General features: G+C 45.0%; 2 protein-coding genes across 2 annotated transcripts; one reads left to right on the top strand and one right to left on the bottom strand.

Annotated features, from left to right (window-relative positions):
- Positions 1 to 157: 157 nt before the first annotated feature.
- On the top strand, positions 158 to 6,204 carry K441DRAFT_90216 (uncharacterized protein). Its single transcript, XM_067654526.1, has 4 exons — positions 158 to 241; positions 324 to 2,924; positions 2,973 to 6,038; positions 6,099 to 6,204. The coding sequence occupies exons 2-4, from the start codon at positions 330 to 332 to the stop codon at positions 6,156 to 6,158; spliced, it is 5,721 nt and encodes a 1,906-aa protein (XP_067504363.1). The 5' UTR covers positions 158 to 241; positions 324 to 329; the 3' UTR covers positions 6,159 to 6,204.
- Positions 6,205 to 7,498: 1,294 nt separating this feature from the next.
- K441DRAFT_610408 (alpha-ketoglutarate-dependent sulfonate dioxygenase) lies at positions 7,499 to 9,311 on the bottom strand (the record flags this gene model as incomplete). The annotated part of the gene is made up of 9 exons (XM_067645536.1): positions 9,087 to 9,311; positions 8,623 to 9,011; positions 8,543 to 8,571; positions 8,425 to 8,493; positions 8,334 to 8,376; positions 8,224 to 8,285; positions 7,923 to 8,172; positions 7,676 to 7,855; positions 7,499 to 7,611 (listed from the first exon to the last, which is right to left on the bottom strand). Exons 2-9 carry the CDS (start codon positions 8,981 to 8,983, stop codon positions 7,499 to 7,501), a joined length of 1,107 nt encoding a protein of 368 aa, XP_067504362.1. The 5' UTR covers positions 8,984 to 9,011; positions 9,087 to 9,311.
- Between the last annotated feature and the right edge of the window lie 5,961 nt (positions 9,312 to 15,272).

Below are 15,272 nucleotides of genomic sequence, written 5' to 3'. Positions count from 1 at the left end.
ATCCAGGCCTCTTAATATTTGCCGATTGCGCAAAAATTGACTTAGTTGTCGTCCTGCGAGCCATCATCCGTTGTCCCACAATTCATTCACCACCTCTACTCAGCCCACTAACAATACAGCTAGCCTACCTTCAATTCACGTTCATGGACGAATTCTTGACAGCTCTGTTTCAGAGATCATCCTACACCACTCCATAAACATATTATACTGCTGCAGCGGGGCTGAATGTAGCTGTTCAAAGGTACTGTCGTAAACAAAAACAAATTGCAATATGCCGCCAAATTTCCATAGAACGCCTTTCTGACCTTTTATTTGTCCTGCAGACACTCATGCCAGCTCCGCCGACTCCGCAGAATCGCCGCACTTCAAATAGACGCGACAAGGACGGATCGCCAGTCAAGTCCAAAGCTGCAGAAGGCAAGACAACCCCGGGAAAACGGCAGCCCAAGGCAAAGCCTCTGGATTTCGGCAAGGCCATCGGCATAAATGAACCTGTAGATATCCGTGGGAAGATTCAGAAATGGCAGACGCAGGATGGTGGCATAATAACACTAGATGATGTTGTCGCGGCTGCTCCAGAGGAGGAAGTCGAAGCACCGCCGTCACCAAAACCACGGACAACGCCGAAGCCCAACCCCGCCGAGGCGAGCCCGAGTCCGAAACCTACAAGTAAACTAGGGGAGGCTATACAATCGCCAGCAGAAAAGCCGAAGGTCACGAAGCCAATCGCGCGTAACGTGCTGGATGATGACGTACGCATTGCAAGCGCGCCCAAGAAGAGAGTGGTCAGTGATTCACATTGGCGAAAGAATAGGTCTCCACCGAAGGGTGATACTCCACGTGCGGAGGTGAAACCTCTCCCTACTGCGTGGGTGAGACCCGCGAAAAATCCTTCTCATTCGAAATCAAAAGGCCCAGCTGAGACAAAAACTACACCCAAAGCTATCAATAAATCTGCGCCAATTGGGGCCGCCCCAAGAGTAAATACTTCCACGAGGAAGAAATCAAGGCCATCTAGCTCCGGAAATGATGAACGGCCAAGCACAAGAGAATCAGAGAGCGCTCCCGCGGAAAGGAGTGAGGATGAAGCCAGCTCGCCAACGCCGTCTAACCCAGTTATCAAAAATGAGAGAGTTCGTAAGCGTGGTAGACGTGTCAGGGGCAACTCTCCAAGGGCTTATCTATCAGCAGAAGATGCAACACCGTTGAAAAGGAGATCAGCAAGCACGCTTGACGACATCGTAAGAGGCGAGCCAGCTGAAGAGCAAGACTTAAAGGAAAAATCATCACCACTTGAGGTTTTCCTCGATGATGGAAAGCACAAAAAACGAAGGTCGGGCCACACAAGAGAACATGCAGAGATCTCTCTAGAGCCAGAACAAGAACCAGTGCCTGCGGACCCATCGCTAGCAGATCGACGGCACTTAAGGCATAAATCCTACCAGCAAGCAATTCCCGGTGCCTCAGACCCTCAAGAGCCTTCAGTGATACCTGAGACACCTCCAAAAGTGTATGGGAGTCGTATCGAGGCATGGCTCACAAATACTCCGGATCCGTTCGTCGGGTCAGAAACTCGGTCACGGCGAACTTCAAAGGGCTCCGTATCGGTATCAGATCTATCACAAACAAAGCCAGAGAAATCACCTCATACTGAGAGCGTCGGCGTAAAGGATGAATCCCTCCACAATGCACCAGATCGCAAAAGCGGGAGTCGAAATCGAACGCGTAACCAAAGTGTGAATATACGTGTGGCCACAGAAGACCTAGAAGATAAGGAGTCTTCGCCTCCTGCCACTGAATCAATTGAGATTTCTAAGCCATCTATCGGGGAGGACGGATCCCCAACACTTTCGCTCAAACGCCGTGGCGCCAAACGGAATCAGCATTCGCCCACCAAAGACCAGATAAGGTCATTACCACTACGAGATCTCGTGCAAGATGACGATGTGGCATCGTCAGCGCCCTCATCTTCTGTAGATGCTTCAACTATTGATCTACCCAGTCTTACTATCAGATCACGCCCAGACGGCTTTCCCATGAGGCGGGCGTTCCCATCGACTGGCAAACGTCTTTCGACCATTGCATCAGTGGAAACATTTGCAACGAAGATGCAAGCTGCGCCACCGTCCATTGCTGAGGGCTCTGAAATCGCAACGCAAACCGAAGCTGGACCGGAAGATGCTCCCGCTTCGGTATCTGAGGACACTTTTGATCCAAATACTAGCCTTACCCTTAGCCGGAGAGGACCTAGCGCTAAACGGAAACTTGCTAGTCATGCCGACCTCATATCAGTGCTTTCAATGCCCAGAGGCGGCTCTAAGAGCATTATGTCAGCTCGAAGCATTCGTACTAACCGAAGTCGGCTTGCAACTGCTACCATTGGAGATCTAATGAGAGAGCTGACGTCCGATGAAGCAAAATACATGCGCGAACTTCGAACTTTAGTCGATGGAGTCATCCCAGTCCTATTAACGTGCGTACTATCCAAGTCGGATTCCGCGGTGGCAGCAGGTCTGTTTAGTCGCTCTGCGGCAAAAAACGACCCTAGCATCACAAAGCCGATTGTCGACATGNGCATTGCTCTCCAAAGACTGAAGTCTCTGCACAAACGAATCCCAAAGGATGATTCGAATGCTCTTCTCTCGTGGGCTCAGAGTGCTCAAAGAGTATATGGCGATTACGTCAAAGCGTGGCGGCTAGGCTTCCAGGATGTTGTCGTCAACCTAGCACCAGCCACTGATGATTCATCATCTGAGACTCCTGCCAAGACTACGATAGTCTTAGACGATGCTGCTGCTTGGGATGAGGGCTTACCTCGGAATGAAGAAGGCTATGTCGTTAACGGTGACGGCGAAAGAGTCGACGTTGCTTTTCTACTGAAGAGACCTTTAGTGCGGCTAAAGTACTTGGCTAAGACGCTCAAGGTAAGAGAGAATAACTTACTTTACCTTACTCTTTCTAACAGTGTTTAGGGAATCAACTTTATTAAACACTCTGAGCAAGCTGAGAAAATGTCGACCGTCTTCCAGAATCTGGTCATTGATGCCCGCAAGCGATCAAACGAAGAAAAGGCTAGATTGGAAGATGACGCTGCTGCAAATATTGACCCCACGAGAGCACGAGACCCACACAGTCTAGCGCCATTAGCAGGCGTGAGCATTGATTCCACAAGATGTGTGAGAGCAAGAGATTACTTCGATATGCATCTACCCCATTCCAGCGGGCAAGAAGTCGACTGTCATGTTGAACTCATCCTTCGAGATGACGCGCCTGGGAGAGGTAATGGAGGAGATGTCCTCCTTTGCGAGGTTGATAACTCAGGTCGTTGGCTCTTCTTCCCTCCAGTCCAGCTTGGGCGCATGTCAGCTCGAAATGGTGACCTCAAGGGTGAAATCGTTGTCATGATTCAAGGCTTCCATTCTGGCGGGCAAGAATGGAGTGAGGTGTTTTCACTGAGATCTAGTGATGAACAAGCTGGGTTTGAATGGGTTCAAATGTTAGGCTTGACGCCCATACCCCCACAGCTTTCACAGATCGTGAGGGAGAAAAGTTTCGCGAGCAAACCACCACGCCCAACGAGTAGTCACACGTCCTCCTCGCTGCTTTCAGCTGGCACAGAGTCTACGCCTCCATTGAAGAGTAGAACACCTAGCCCTCGTGAGATTGAGATTCCTATTGGAGAACGTGCGAATCCCACCTCGAAGAAATGGGGCTATGAGACCCCAGACAGGAAGATTAGTAATAGGAATTCTCCTAACATTTCTCCAATCACTCCACCTAGTAGCGAGCGGACAAGGCTCCAAAAAAGAAATAGAGCTAGCCCTATATCACCTCCATCACCGTTGGACGCTCAACTGCAACCTAGGCCAGAGCCACTCTCCCCATCATCCTCGAAGCCTATTAGCGGTGATGTCGAGACGCATAGAGAACGTACGCCTAGAAGTTTTAATGAAGCCATGAGTATGGCTGGTAGCAGTTCTCCAGTGAGCCTCAAGAGAGCCAAGGCAAAAAGATATTCTCGAAATCCTCCTCATTCTCCGGTTTCGCCCAGGGCATCCCGGCAAATAGTTCTAGACGACGAACCAGAACCAACTCCGGCGGAGGTCAAACCTACAAGGAAATTCTCTAGGCGACAACGATTAGATAAAGCTCACACTCCCACTTCATCTTCTTTGCCCCATAACAGTAAACCCTTCAGCGTGTGGATGCCATTATCAGAGCCGGAATACTCTGATGAATCAGATGAGGAATACGAGCCAGTGAAACTATCACCTGAATCTTCGAGACCTCAGCCACACAGACGCGCATCGTCTGTGCCATCTTTAGATCTCCCAACCATTCCCAAGTTGCGGAAGAGCAGTCAACCGAGTACCCCAATCAAAGAACCCACTCGTGCCGAGCGCTCCAAATCTTCGACTGAATATACAGCCAAGAAGATACCAAGCTCTGCCCCATCAAAGTTACAAAAGAAGCGTCCAGAGCCTGCCGAGGAAGAAATCGAAGCGCCCGAAGAAGACAAACCACCCCCACCCCCACCGCATCGATCCCCGAGTCCAGCAACCCCAGTTACATTGAAAGCTTCAAATACACCACAATTTACACCCACACTTCCCGGTTTTAAGACTCGCAGGCGATCTTCATCCCCTCTTAAACATGAATATGAGCCATCCACAGCCACTGAGTCTTCTGGAGAAAGCGAAGAAGACGAGCCAGTGGACGAGTCCTTTACATCTGAATCATCCGAAGACGAATTAGAAGACGATGTACCAACACCTCTATTACCAATCGGAGACCGAAATAAATTCCCCAAAGTTTCTCCACCCGCCTCAATATATACTCTGCCAAATGGAACAATATCGCCCTCTCAGTCTGCTTCGCAGTCTCCATATAGAACTGTCCCTCATGGATCCGACAAAGCCTCGAAGACAATTGCATCAATATTTGCATGGTCTGACAAAGGATTATGGGAGAGCCTTCATCCTGATGAATGCAGCATTGTTATTACTCCGGGTCTGATCGAGGCTTTCGAGCTCACAGCGGCGCACTCCAAGCCGCTCATATCAGATGAAGACGAAGTAACGACAGCAGATGGACAGCGACCCCTAGTTGCCCTGGAACTCACGCCACTAGTACCTCTTCGTCGAGGCACCGCTCTTGACATCTCTATTCGGTCTCCACCAACATCCAACTCGCGTATCAAGACAGGAAACAATATCATGTTCCGCAGCCGCAGCCTAGAAGAGTGCGAAGCTCTCTACGCCATGATCAACACTTCCCGCATCAACAATCCCACCTACCTTGCGCTTCAAAACGCCCGCGGACCTTATGGCCAAAGCAATTGGGCCTCGGCCATGGATCGCCAGAATGCAGCACGCTCTACAACTGGATCTTCAAGCAGCTGGTGGAACATTAGCAACGCTCTTGGTCGTAGAAGCTCTTATCGAGCGTCTAGCACACGCGCTGCTTCTGTCTCTGCGGCAACTGATTCTTCCGTCGGCACAATGGCATCCACCTTCTCTGCCCTCAAACGCTTCAGCAGCGGTAGTCGACTCTTCAATGTTGCGAAGTCCACCCTCAGCTCCCGCGATGGTACCCGCAGTACAGGTAGTTTGGATTCCGGCTCCGCAGGCTCTGGATCTGGCACCAGCACGCCAAACCCTGACGGTACACCAAGTCGCGCACCTGGTGCTCCCCTCGGCATAACCAATACCAAGATCCGGCTCTACGAGCGCGAAACGCAATCTAAATGGCGCGACATGCTTCCAGACCCCAACACGCCACGTTCGGCGACTCGGCAAGGCCAGGGTAGCCCAGGCATTAGGCAGCCAGGATCAGAGAAGCGCATCCTTGTCCTAGGAAAGACAAAAGAAGAGACACTGCTGGATGTGACGCTGGGTGAGAGCTGCTTTGAGCGTGTGGCCCGGACTGGTATTGCAGTGTCTGTGTGGGAGGATGTCGTGGGGCCAAACGGGGAGATTGGGAGTGTGGGCGCTGTGGGAGGTGTTTCAGGCGCGAGGGCAAGGGTGTATATGATACAGGTAAGCCTCTCCTATCTATACCCAGATGATCGCTTTTGCTAATATGAGTCGTACCTACAGATGAAGACGGAGCGCGAGTGTGCATATTCGTTCTCTCTACTTGGGAAGCTGAGATATTAAATCAAGTTTCCTGATAATATCGGTACTCTTTAGCCATTCCATCCCCTAGCAGAAGCTCTACATCCTGTCCAAAATTTCGACGTTCTACAGATTTACGGCTGTTGCTTTCTCTGTTCCATGCATTCCAGCACAACACGGCGGCGTTCCGCGTTAGCGCAGATAGAAGCGTTTTCTCTTCTTGCTCTGAGCGTCTTTAAGTCTTCTTTCTTCTTTACGCAGTCATCGGTTTCGGGTTTGATTTGGTGGCACATACAGGGCGCGGGGAAATAGGATGGAATGGAATGGAACGACGGAGATCATAATGTCTCAGCGCCTTGAGGCCTTTTTAAAGTGCGGATAACCTTTTTTTTGGTGATAGCTGGATGACAAAGGGGATCTGGCTTGCTATGAGTGGAAATAATTAATGCTTTATTTATGTGAAGTCCGGGTGTGGGTGCTTGTACTATGGGTGATTTTGCTGGAGTGTCACTTTTGAGAAGCGACTCGTTTAGTTGGTATGAAGTGCTCACAGAAGATGCATTTTGTACGGGCGCTTGATGACATGGAAAACAGAATGTATAGAAGAATTTGCATCATTACCCAAAAGTTTTATCCAAGCTGTACTCGAACTGCTTCTATTATAAGTTATTCGTGAAAGCATCCGTAAGACTTTGCACCATGCAAATATGATGTTTCAGCATTTATCAAGCTAGCTTTCGGCGGATGAGAAATTACACCGATACTGTGCTATCAGGGTTTCGGTATTCCCCTTAACCTATACCGCCTATATCTCCGTACGGCACTGGCAGACTCCTTATCGCGCTCCCGAGCCTTGTCCTTGAGCCTGACGGTATCCCCTAACCCGTTGAGGCGCAACACCAAGCTGGCTTGTGCATGAACACCGGTATTAAATGTACATGTAAACACCGCGACTTTATTAGCAAAATTATGTACCCAAAATGCTAATAAAGTCGCGGTGTTTATCTGATGCCGGTGTTCATGCACGAGCCTGGCGTTGCGCCTTAACGGGTTAGGGATAGTCGTGCGAACCAGACACCAGCAGCTTGCCGTCCAGCGAGAAGGCCATGGCGCGACCAGAAGAGTGATTCTCCAGTGCAGTAAGGCACTTCGGTTGTGGTGAATTTTAACTTCAATAAAGGTTTGAAGACAATTTCTCGTTCTAATACATATCCCTTGGACAGGTATATCTGTTCCTCCGCCAACCAATGATGGGGATGTTGAAAATTGCATCGCGATATGGACTTCTCATTCATAGGCCGGGAAAGACACCAGCGGCAATTTCAGAATAAATCATTTCTTACTTCATACACGACTGAAACCAACGCTTTACTTACAGGCCTTTAAGCCGGTGTCTGGGTCTGTCCATCAGTCGCGCCGTTTTCGCCATTGATCATGCTCTCTTTTTCTTGCTTGGCGCGTTCATTGCGACTTTCACTGTTCGGATCAAAGTACGCTAGTATTAATATCCCGTCAGTCTCGTTTCCTACACCGTTAAATTCAATTCGATGAGAACTCACGCTTCTCCCCAAACACAGTCGTCCTTATCCCTTTCCTCGGTGCCTCGTACGTCCCAGGAATCACGCGATGCACCACGCACCGATTATCCCACATCGCCACAGCCCCAACAGTCCATTTCCAGCGCACATAATGGTCGTCTGCGGAATGGATGTGGTAGGCGAAAAATTCGAGAAGCTTGTCTGCGGCAGCAAGTCAGCAACGCTCCTCTTAGATTTCATGCAGGAAGGAAGTAAGTAGAGTGCACACCGGATTCCTGTTTCTTCAGTTCCGCGAAACCGGTTACGAAGCCGGTGTTTACGTTCAGCGCTTTCAGGCCTGTGACTGGGTGAGTTCGGACGGCCGGATGATGCGTGTCGATTGGAGGGCGGTTGGGGCCGGTTCCCCAGAGGTCGAGGATGGTGTCGTATTGTAGCCGCGAGGTGTGGACTGCGTGCAGGCCGTCGACGAATTTCTTCATGGCGTCACTTAGGGCATCGTACAGGCCGTATTGGGAGACCTTTCTTGCTGTTTAATTTGAGGTATGGAAGGAAAGCTTTATGCTAGTTACCCATGCAGTGTCACCTCCGACCGGGGGATGCTCTTCCATCCGAAGCAGGGAGTAGGATGGAGCTGTGGACGGTTTAGACTGGGCAATGAATAGGTGTTTCAATGACCTACGGTTGATCTCGAATGAAGTATCTGCGTGCCATTCTCCAGAAGGCTGTTGTTGTGAGCTCGATGCTGATGATTTACGGATGAGTTGGCTTACCCAAGGAGTATACTTCAGAATCTCCCGATGATCCTCTCTGCTCCCGCGGATGATGACATGTCGTTGATCCTAATTCTCATTTAAGCCGTGCTTCCTGACTAGCATCACGAAGTCTAACCTTCTGCGCAGGATGCCTGTCAAGTGTACCTATTCAGTTTGTGAACCCTGAGCAATGGTCCAGCGAACCAGCGGATATACCATAATGCTCAAAAAGCTTAACTTGACCCTCAGTCGTGAGGTCCTGATCACGGAAGAAAACCACCCCCCGTTCCGCAACGAGTAGAGCCAATTCATCCAATTGCTGTGGACTGAGCTGTGAAAGTTGAATATTTTCAAGCCGAGTTCCAATTAATTCCGTTAGGTCAACTCGTTTAGCGATGGAGAACAAAGCTTTCTTCTCGGGATCTGCGAACGAAGCCCGGTCTTTATCAGGATGGAACTCCTCCCGAATTGGATCCGGAGGAACATAATCCTTGATCTTTGGATTGAAGTTGGGATGGAGTGTGATTGGAAAGCCCGAGTCGGGAGAAATGTGCTTGCGAGATTCAAGATGTGCCATGATGTCCGTATGGTTGTTGGCGTGAGTTCTGAAAATGGATTAAGAATGGATGAAGACTTGAAGACGAGGTTGGAAGAGCACTGCCGGAGGGGGTTTGGCATACGATGGAAATGGCAGCTATATCCCTGACTAGTGAAAATAAGAAATTCCTTGCGTATATTAGTGGTCTTTTCTGACGGGTGGTGTGGAAGAGCAGTGATCTAATTGGACTGGGTTAAAGTTGGAGCTCCAGCGCGGAGCCAGGTCTGCATTGGAGGTGGATCCTGTTAATTTAATTGGTGGATGGAGTGGGTTTAAAGCCGCAGAGCTCCTAGAGCTCCAGTTCTCTAACCCGATTTAAATAGGTGGAGTAAAAGGATAGAGTGTAGAGGTGTTAATGCATACAAGTAAGCCAATTAGCTGCTTTAATGATGAGCTCCTGTCTTAAAAGTAGTATATTAGCCATACAATCTAAAGACTCTGATGTATACACCCGCCGTCGTCGTCGCTCCTGTCGTCGTCGTCGCTTCTATTGAGTTATCCTTACCTTTTACCTTACCTCCGCCATAGATCGATATTTATTAATTCGTGGCCCGCCTGCATCCGACGACGTTATACTTATACTAAAGAGTATTAATCCAGCAGCCGACGAGTTAAAAATAATTAAGGAGTTTAAGCTCTATGGTGAGCAATACGTTTAATATAAAGCCTTAATAAAAGGCCCAAAACATACAAAGTAGCAATCCTTATTAATTTGGAAGTGGGGTAAGGATATTTAGTTAAAATCTTCTAAGGATCGCCGAATGTTCTACTACTGTTATATTTATAAGCGATTAAAGTATAAGCAGGAGCTCTGCGTAGTGTTATCTAGAAGGTCTACAGCCATAGATTACTTTATGGAGGATTACTATATAGATAAGATAACGGGCAAGCTTTCTACTAAGAAGGAAGTTAACCTAAATTAGCTAATACTTAAAGGTTATCCAGAGGCCAGATTACTTAATTTAAATTATAACTTTAAAGCCTTTAAAGCTCTCCTAATCTAATAGATTGTTTATTGCTATATTACCTTCTTCTAGTTTAAGAATACCTACTTTTATTAACTCCTCTACTTCCTCTACCCGGGCTTTATTAAGTTCCTCCCTTAAGCAAGCCAAATAATTTATAAATAGGTAATATAATTGTTTAAGAAGCAGAAGGAGTTACTAAGGGAAGAGTTAAAGGACGCCTGTAGTATGATATTAGTGTCCTTTAATCTCTAGACGTTACTAAATTTATATACAATTCTTAGAGTTATAGGCCACTTTATTAACAAAGACGGTAGGCGTCACTAAGTAGTTCTTAGGCTTTGTAAAGTAGTTAGCGAATATAGTAGTAAGAATATAGCAGGCGTCCTTATAGATCTATTTTAAGACTATAGGATTTCGGGCAATATTAGGTATTTTATAGCCGATAATGCGGAGTTAAACGATACTTATATTAATGTAATTCTTTAAGCCCTATATCTAAATATATTAGCCAAGTTACGTAAAGGATGTAGGCTTCGTTGCTTTAGCTATATTACTAACCTTTACGCTTAGGCCTTTATTATTAGAAATAATATAAAAGGAACTTATAAAGAACTGGCAACTATATATTGCGAAATAGACTTTAAGAAGATTAAGGAGTTATAGAGAAAGCGCGGAGCTATTGGATTACTTTACAACCTTATATAATATATTTATATAACACCCTAGCGTTATAGCTTTTTCCGGGGAATTAAAATGGGAGGGCCTTTAGCGGAATTTAATAGATTAGAGGTAAGTAATAAGATTTTATATAGAGCTTTGGTGTTAAGATTTAATAGCTTGGCGCCGGATTTTATTTTTACTAGTAGAAAATTAATAAAATCTTACTAGTGTTAAAAAAGTTAAACGTTTTCCTATATCTATACTAACTACCTACTAGCTTATTTAAAATAACTAGACGCGTTAGAACTTATTATTCTTAGCTATATTACGCTTTCTAAACTATAAAGAACGTATTTAAAAGTTCTGCACGGAGTATATACCTACCCTAGGCGCAAGACAGCTTTTTAAAGACGACCTTCTCCAACAGCGCCACTGGTAGCAGCTTAAACACCTATATAACTACCTAGAAACATTCTATAAGGCAACTATTATAGTAGAAGGCCAGAAAACGGGCCTTGCTAACCACTTTTAAACACTTAATTGGCTTTTACTAGAGCTTAAAAATACTAAATATAAGTTTATTAAGCTCTTAACGTAAATACGGAAGAAGGCTAAGGTATAAGGTTATTGCTACTTAGTAGGCTACGCAGGTGCAGCCTAGTAGAAGTGTAAGAAATACTACCTTAAAGCAGATAATACAGTAGCTTACTATACGGTAATTGTTCTTAATCCGATACTTAAGATATAATAGTTTACTAATCGTTAGGGCGACTATGTGGAAAAAAAGAAGTAGATCTTAAAGGTAGAGGAGGTAGTTAAGGTCCTCTAGCTTAAATATAAAGGCAAGAACTTTCTACTAGATTAGTTGCTTTTATCTATATCTAATTCTACGCTATAGCTGCCCTCTACGAGAGAGACAATATACACCTCCGCTTAAGCTTATAAACGCCTTAAAAGGACCTATAAAGCACGAGACGAACCACTGTTAATTAATTGCTTTAAGGAATATCTTTCCACCAATTGCGTACTTATTAACAAGAATTAACACTTTAACGTTGTATAATACTAGCAGGATTAATACAAAAGCCAGCCCGATCTTACTCAATTTGCCCTTAATATATTAGCCGTACCTCTAATAAGCGATAAATGCGAGTAACTCTTTAGTAGTTATAAGATCCTTATTAAGGATCGACGCGCCCAATTATAGATGGATATAATTAAGGCAAATAAGGTTCTTTAGCACGCGTATAGGCCTCCGCTAAAAGGCACGTTTAATAGTTAGGAAGTAGGTAAGGTGGAAGGAGAGCCTTGCGAAAGGATACTATTTAAAGCTGCCGCCAAAGCTCAACTAGCTGCCGTAGTTGCTGCAGAGGCTGCCGCTTAAGTAGAGGACGACGGGGTTAATGATAAGGAGGATCTGGAGGATCTAGAGAATTAATATACGGCTATTAAAGCTGATTAGGATGTGGTGATTGATAAGGTAATTAATAGGGTATAAATAGTTATATTACCATTACCTTTCCTATTATAACACTATACTGACGCTAAGCCTTTCTATATATAGTATATATATACATTAGAGCTTTATAGAGCTCCTAGAGTCTATCTATTTACTAGCTAGATGGACTGGAGCTGAGCTCAAATCCACTCTAACCTAGTTTAATTAAATCACTGCTACGGAGGTTAGGTAATTCTCTATTATAGGGTTCTTAGTTATAGGGTGCTTTCGGGGACGTCCTCGACTACGTTTTACGGCAGGTTTAATGGGTTTAGTAGGTTTGCGGGGGACTTCTATAGCAGGCATAGGTGCTTTTAGTTTATCTAAAGGTAAAAGTGCTTCTAGTCTATCTGGTTCGGCGGGTGCTTCCGGTTTATCTAGTTTGATAGGTGTTTCTAGTTTATCTAGCTTAACGTTATAGTTGTCTTTAGGCCGAAAGTAGGGTTTTACGGACGTGCTTCTAAAGCTAGTTGGCCCGCTAGGGAGTTATACGCAGCACGTCTCGTTTTCTACGGCTAGTAGGCGATAAGGTCTATTCTAATTGCCGCTTTTACGCCATATAAGGACTTTAGAGTTAAGCGGGAGGTCGTATACTAGGGTTGTATTAGGTCCGTTACGATAGTATAGGGCGTTATTAACAGTTTGTTTGGCCCGTAGCTTAACTATCTCAGCCATTACCTTCCGTATTGCGGCTGCTTGTTCTATAATAGACGGGGTAGGAGGATCTAGTTTACTTATCCTTGGGTAGGCTCCATAGACCAAGAGGGTAGGTACTAGTCCGTCTAGGCCAGCAGTGTTATTAACGGCTTTTACAGCCATTTGTAGAGCTAGTTCCTTTTAAATGTCCTTACATTTGTCTGTAATAATCTAGTAAGCTCTCTATAAGGCTAGGTAAGCTCACTTAATAAGCCTAACGGACCAATACGCCTTAACTAAAACGGCTTTTATTAATATAGCTATGGCCGTAGTATACTGCTAAAATTCCTTGCTAATAAAGTTCCTACCGGCGTTATAGGTGATATACTACGGGGGTCCAACATATGTATCGATCCAGCAGGTCCGTAAAATATCCTAGGTATGCTTTACGGATATATTTTATAACTAATAGGCGGCTTAATAATGGGTTGCCTTATTAATTATATATAGTACTAGGCTGCTATTAATATACATAATATCTATATACACTAAGTGGTTAAAGTTAAGATTCTTACGAAGGGTGAACTTAAATCGGCCTGGAGAACGTCCGTATTTCTAGCAGTAGAAGCAGTATTTAGTTAGGTGGTTAATTGCCTTCCTATTAACGTCGTTATGTCTAGAGCGTTTAAGGACTCTATACAGCTTTTTAGCTAACAGGTGGCCGAAACGGCGGTGCAGGCGGTAGATTTCCGTACTAGTAAGGTAGCACGGGTTATAGTCAAAAGATTCCTAAATATACGTCCGTAAGGTCTTTCCCTATATAAGGAACGGGTGTCCAAATCGTTGTGTAATTGGTAGGGTAATATGCTTACTTCCTAGGGTAGTTACAGGGCCAATTAGGGTGTCCGTAACGTTATTATAGTACACCTATAACCTATCTATATCCGCAAGGCAGAGTAGGAAAGGGGTGTCCGCTTTTACTATGTGGAAGTTAACTAGGCCAATTAGAGTCTTAACTGCTACTGATCCGATTAATGCAGTTAAGCCAATGCCGAATTAGACGGTTACGGCCCCAGTTTACGTAATATCAATATCCGTATTGTTATTTGTGGTGGTCCTATATATAAGGTATTGTCCGTAGCCTACGGTAGACTTTTTAGAGGTACCTATATCAATTATAACACCGTAGAATTCCTTAGGGGTATAGCGTTCTATAGTAATATATGCAAATAGGTCCTGCTTATAATCTATAACGTCCGTAACAGGGGTGCTTATAGAATAGTTTTTGGGCGCAACTAAGTGTATAAAGAAACGGTTAGTTAATACGGTTGTGATATTAAAGGCTTAGCTGTCCGTAAAAGGTCTAAAAGTGGTTAGGAATGTCTCTAAGGTCTCTTATTCCTAAGCGTCTAAATTAAAGTCAATTATAAGGGCTTCTATTAACTTATCAGGGGGCTCTTCTACTTCCTCTCCTTTATATTCTAAAATGAACTGGCTAATACGGCTATTAAGTCTCTTCCTAGACTTATTACGTTCTTCCTAGGTATACCTTATAGACCAACATCCTTTCTTACCGTATATAAAGCACTTCTAGCTAGTCCGTCTATAGGGGTATATTTTTATACGGGAGTTGCTATAGGGGTTACGGGTAGGACTTAGTCGGTATAGGTGCTGCTAGCGGTAGCGGCGGTCCGTAAAGTAGACGTCTAAGTCTGTTTGCGGATATTAAATATCCGTAGTAAAGGCTTAAGTGCTGCCTAGTAGGTTTAAGACTTTGTACGTTACAATAGAGGAGCGTAGATTATTAATAAGGCCAGCTAAGGTGTCTATAGGCTTATAATAGGCGTACTTATAGGGCTCTACTTCCTAGTAGGCTGTAATAAGTTTGTTATACAGGAAGTCGTCTGTTTAAAGCTTAGTATTAAGGCCGTGCTATAGGTGCCGGAGGTCTTTAATAAAAATTTACAGGCACTCTATAGTCGATTTTTTAGTGTTCTTATTAATTACGGTCCGTAGCTTAGTCGCATTCTATTAGGTAAGGATATTACGCTTATATTCTGGTCCTTCAAAGTAGTTACGGGTAGCTTCGTATAGCTTATTAAAGGGAACACCAAGGGGGTTACTTTTGAGGTTAGTGTAGTAGTAGTCAAGTATTAGGCCGCGCAGCATAGTAGAGTAGGCTTAGCTAAACTCTTATTTAGGAATATTAGCCTTTTAGCAAAGGTCCGTAAAGATAGTTAGTTTAAAGTTAAAATTATCGTTTTCACCGCTGTACTTAGATTTGTCGGTATAGAGCTTAGCCAGGTTAGCTAGTTCCTTACCGTAGGTTTTCACTTAGGTACGTTACGGATCTATAACTTGCGGATCTGTGGCTTACGGATATATAGCTTGCGGATATATAGTTTGTGGATATATAGCTTGCGGATCTATAACTTGGGCAGGTTATGGATCTATAGCTTTATTAACGGAAGGGTTTTAGTCCGTATTTTGGTTTACAGGGGTATTA

Source organism: Cenococcum geophilum, assembly GCF_001692895.1.
Source record: "Cenococcum geophilum 1.58 unplaced genomic scaffold K441scaffold_19, whole genome shotgun sequence".
Taxonomy (NCBI): domain Eukaryota; kingdom Fungi; phylum Ascomycota; class Dothideomycetes; order Gloniales; family Gloniaceae; genus Cenococcum; species Cenococcum geophilum.
The sequence above is the reverse complement of the archived record's forward strand: the minus strand, read 5'-3'. Positions and strand labels throughout refer to the sequence as shown.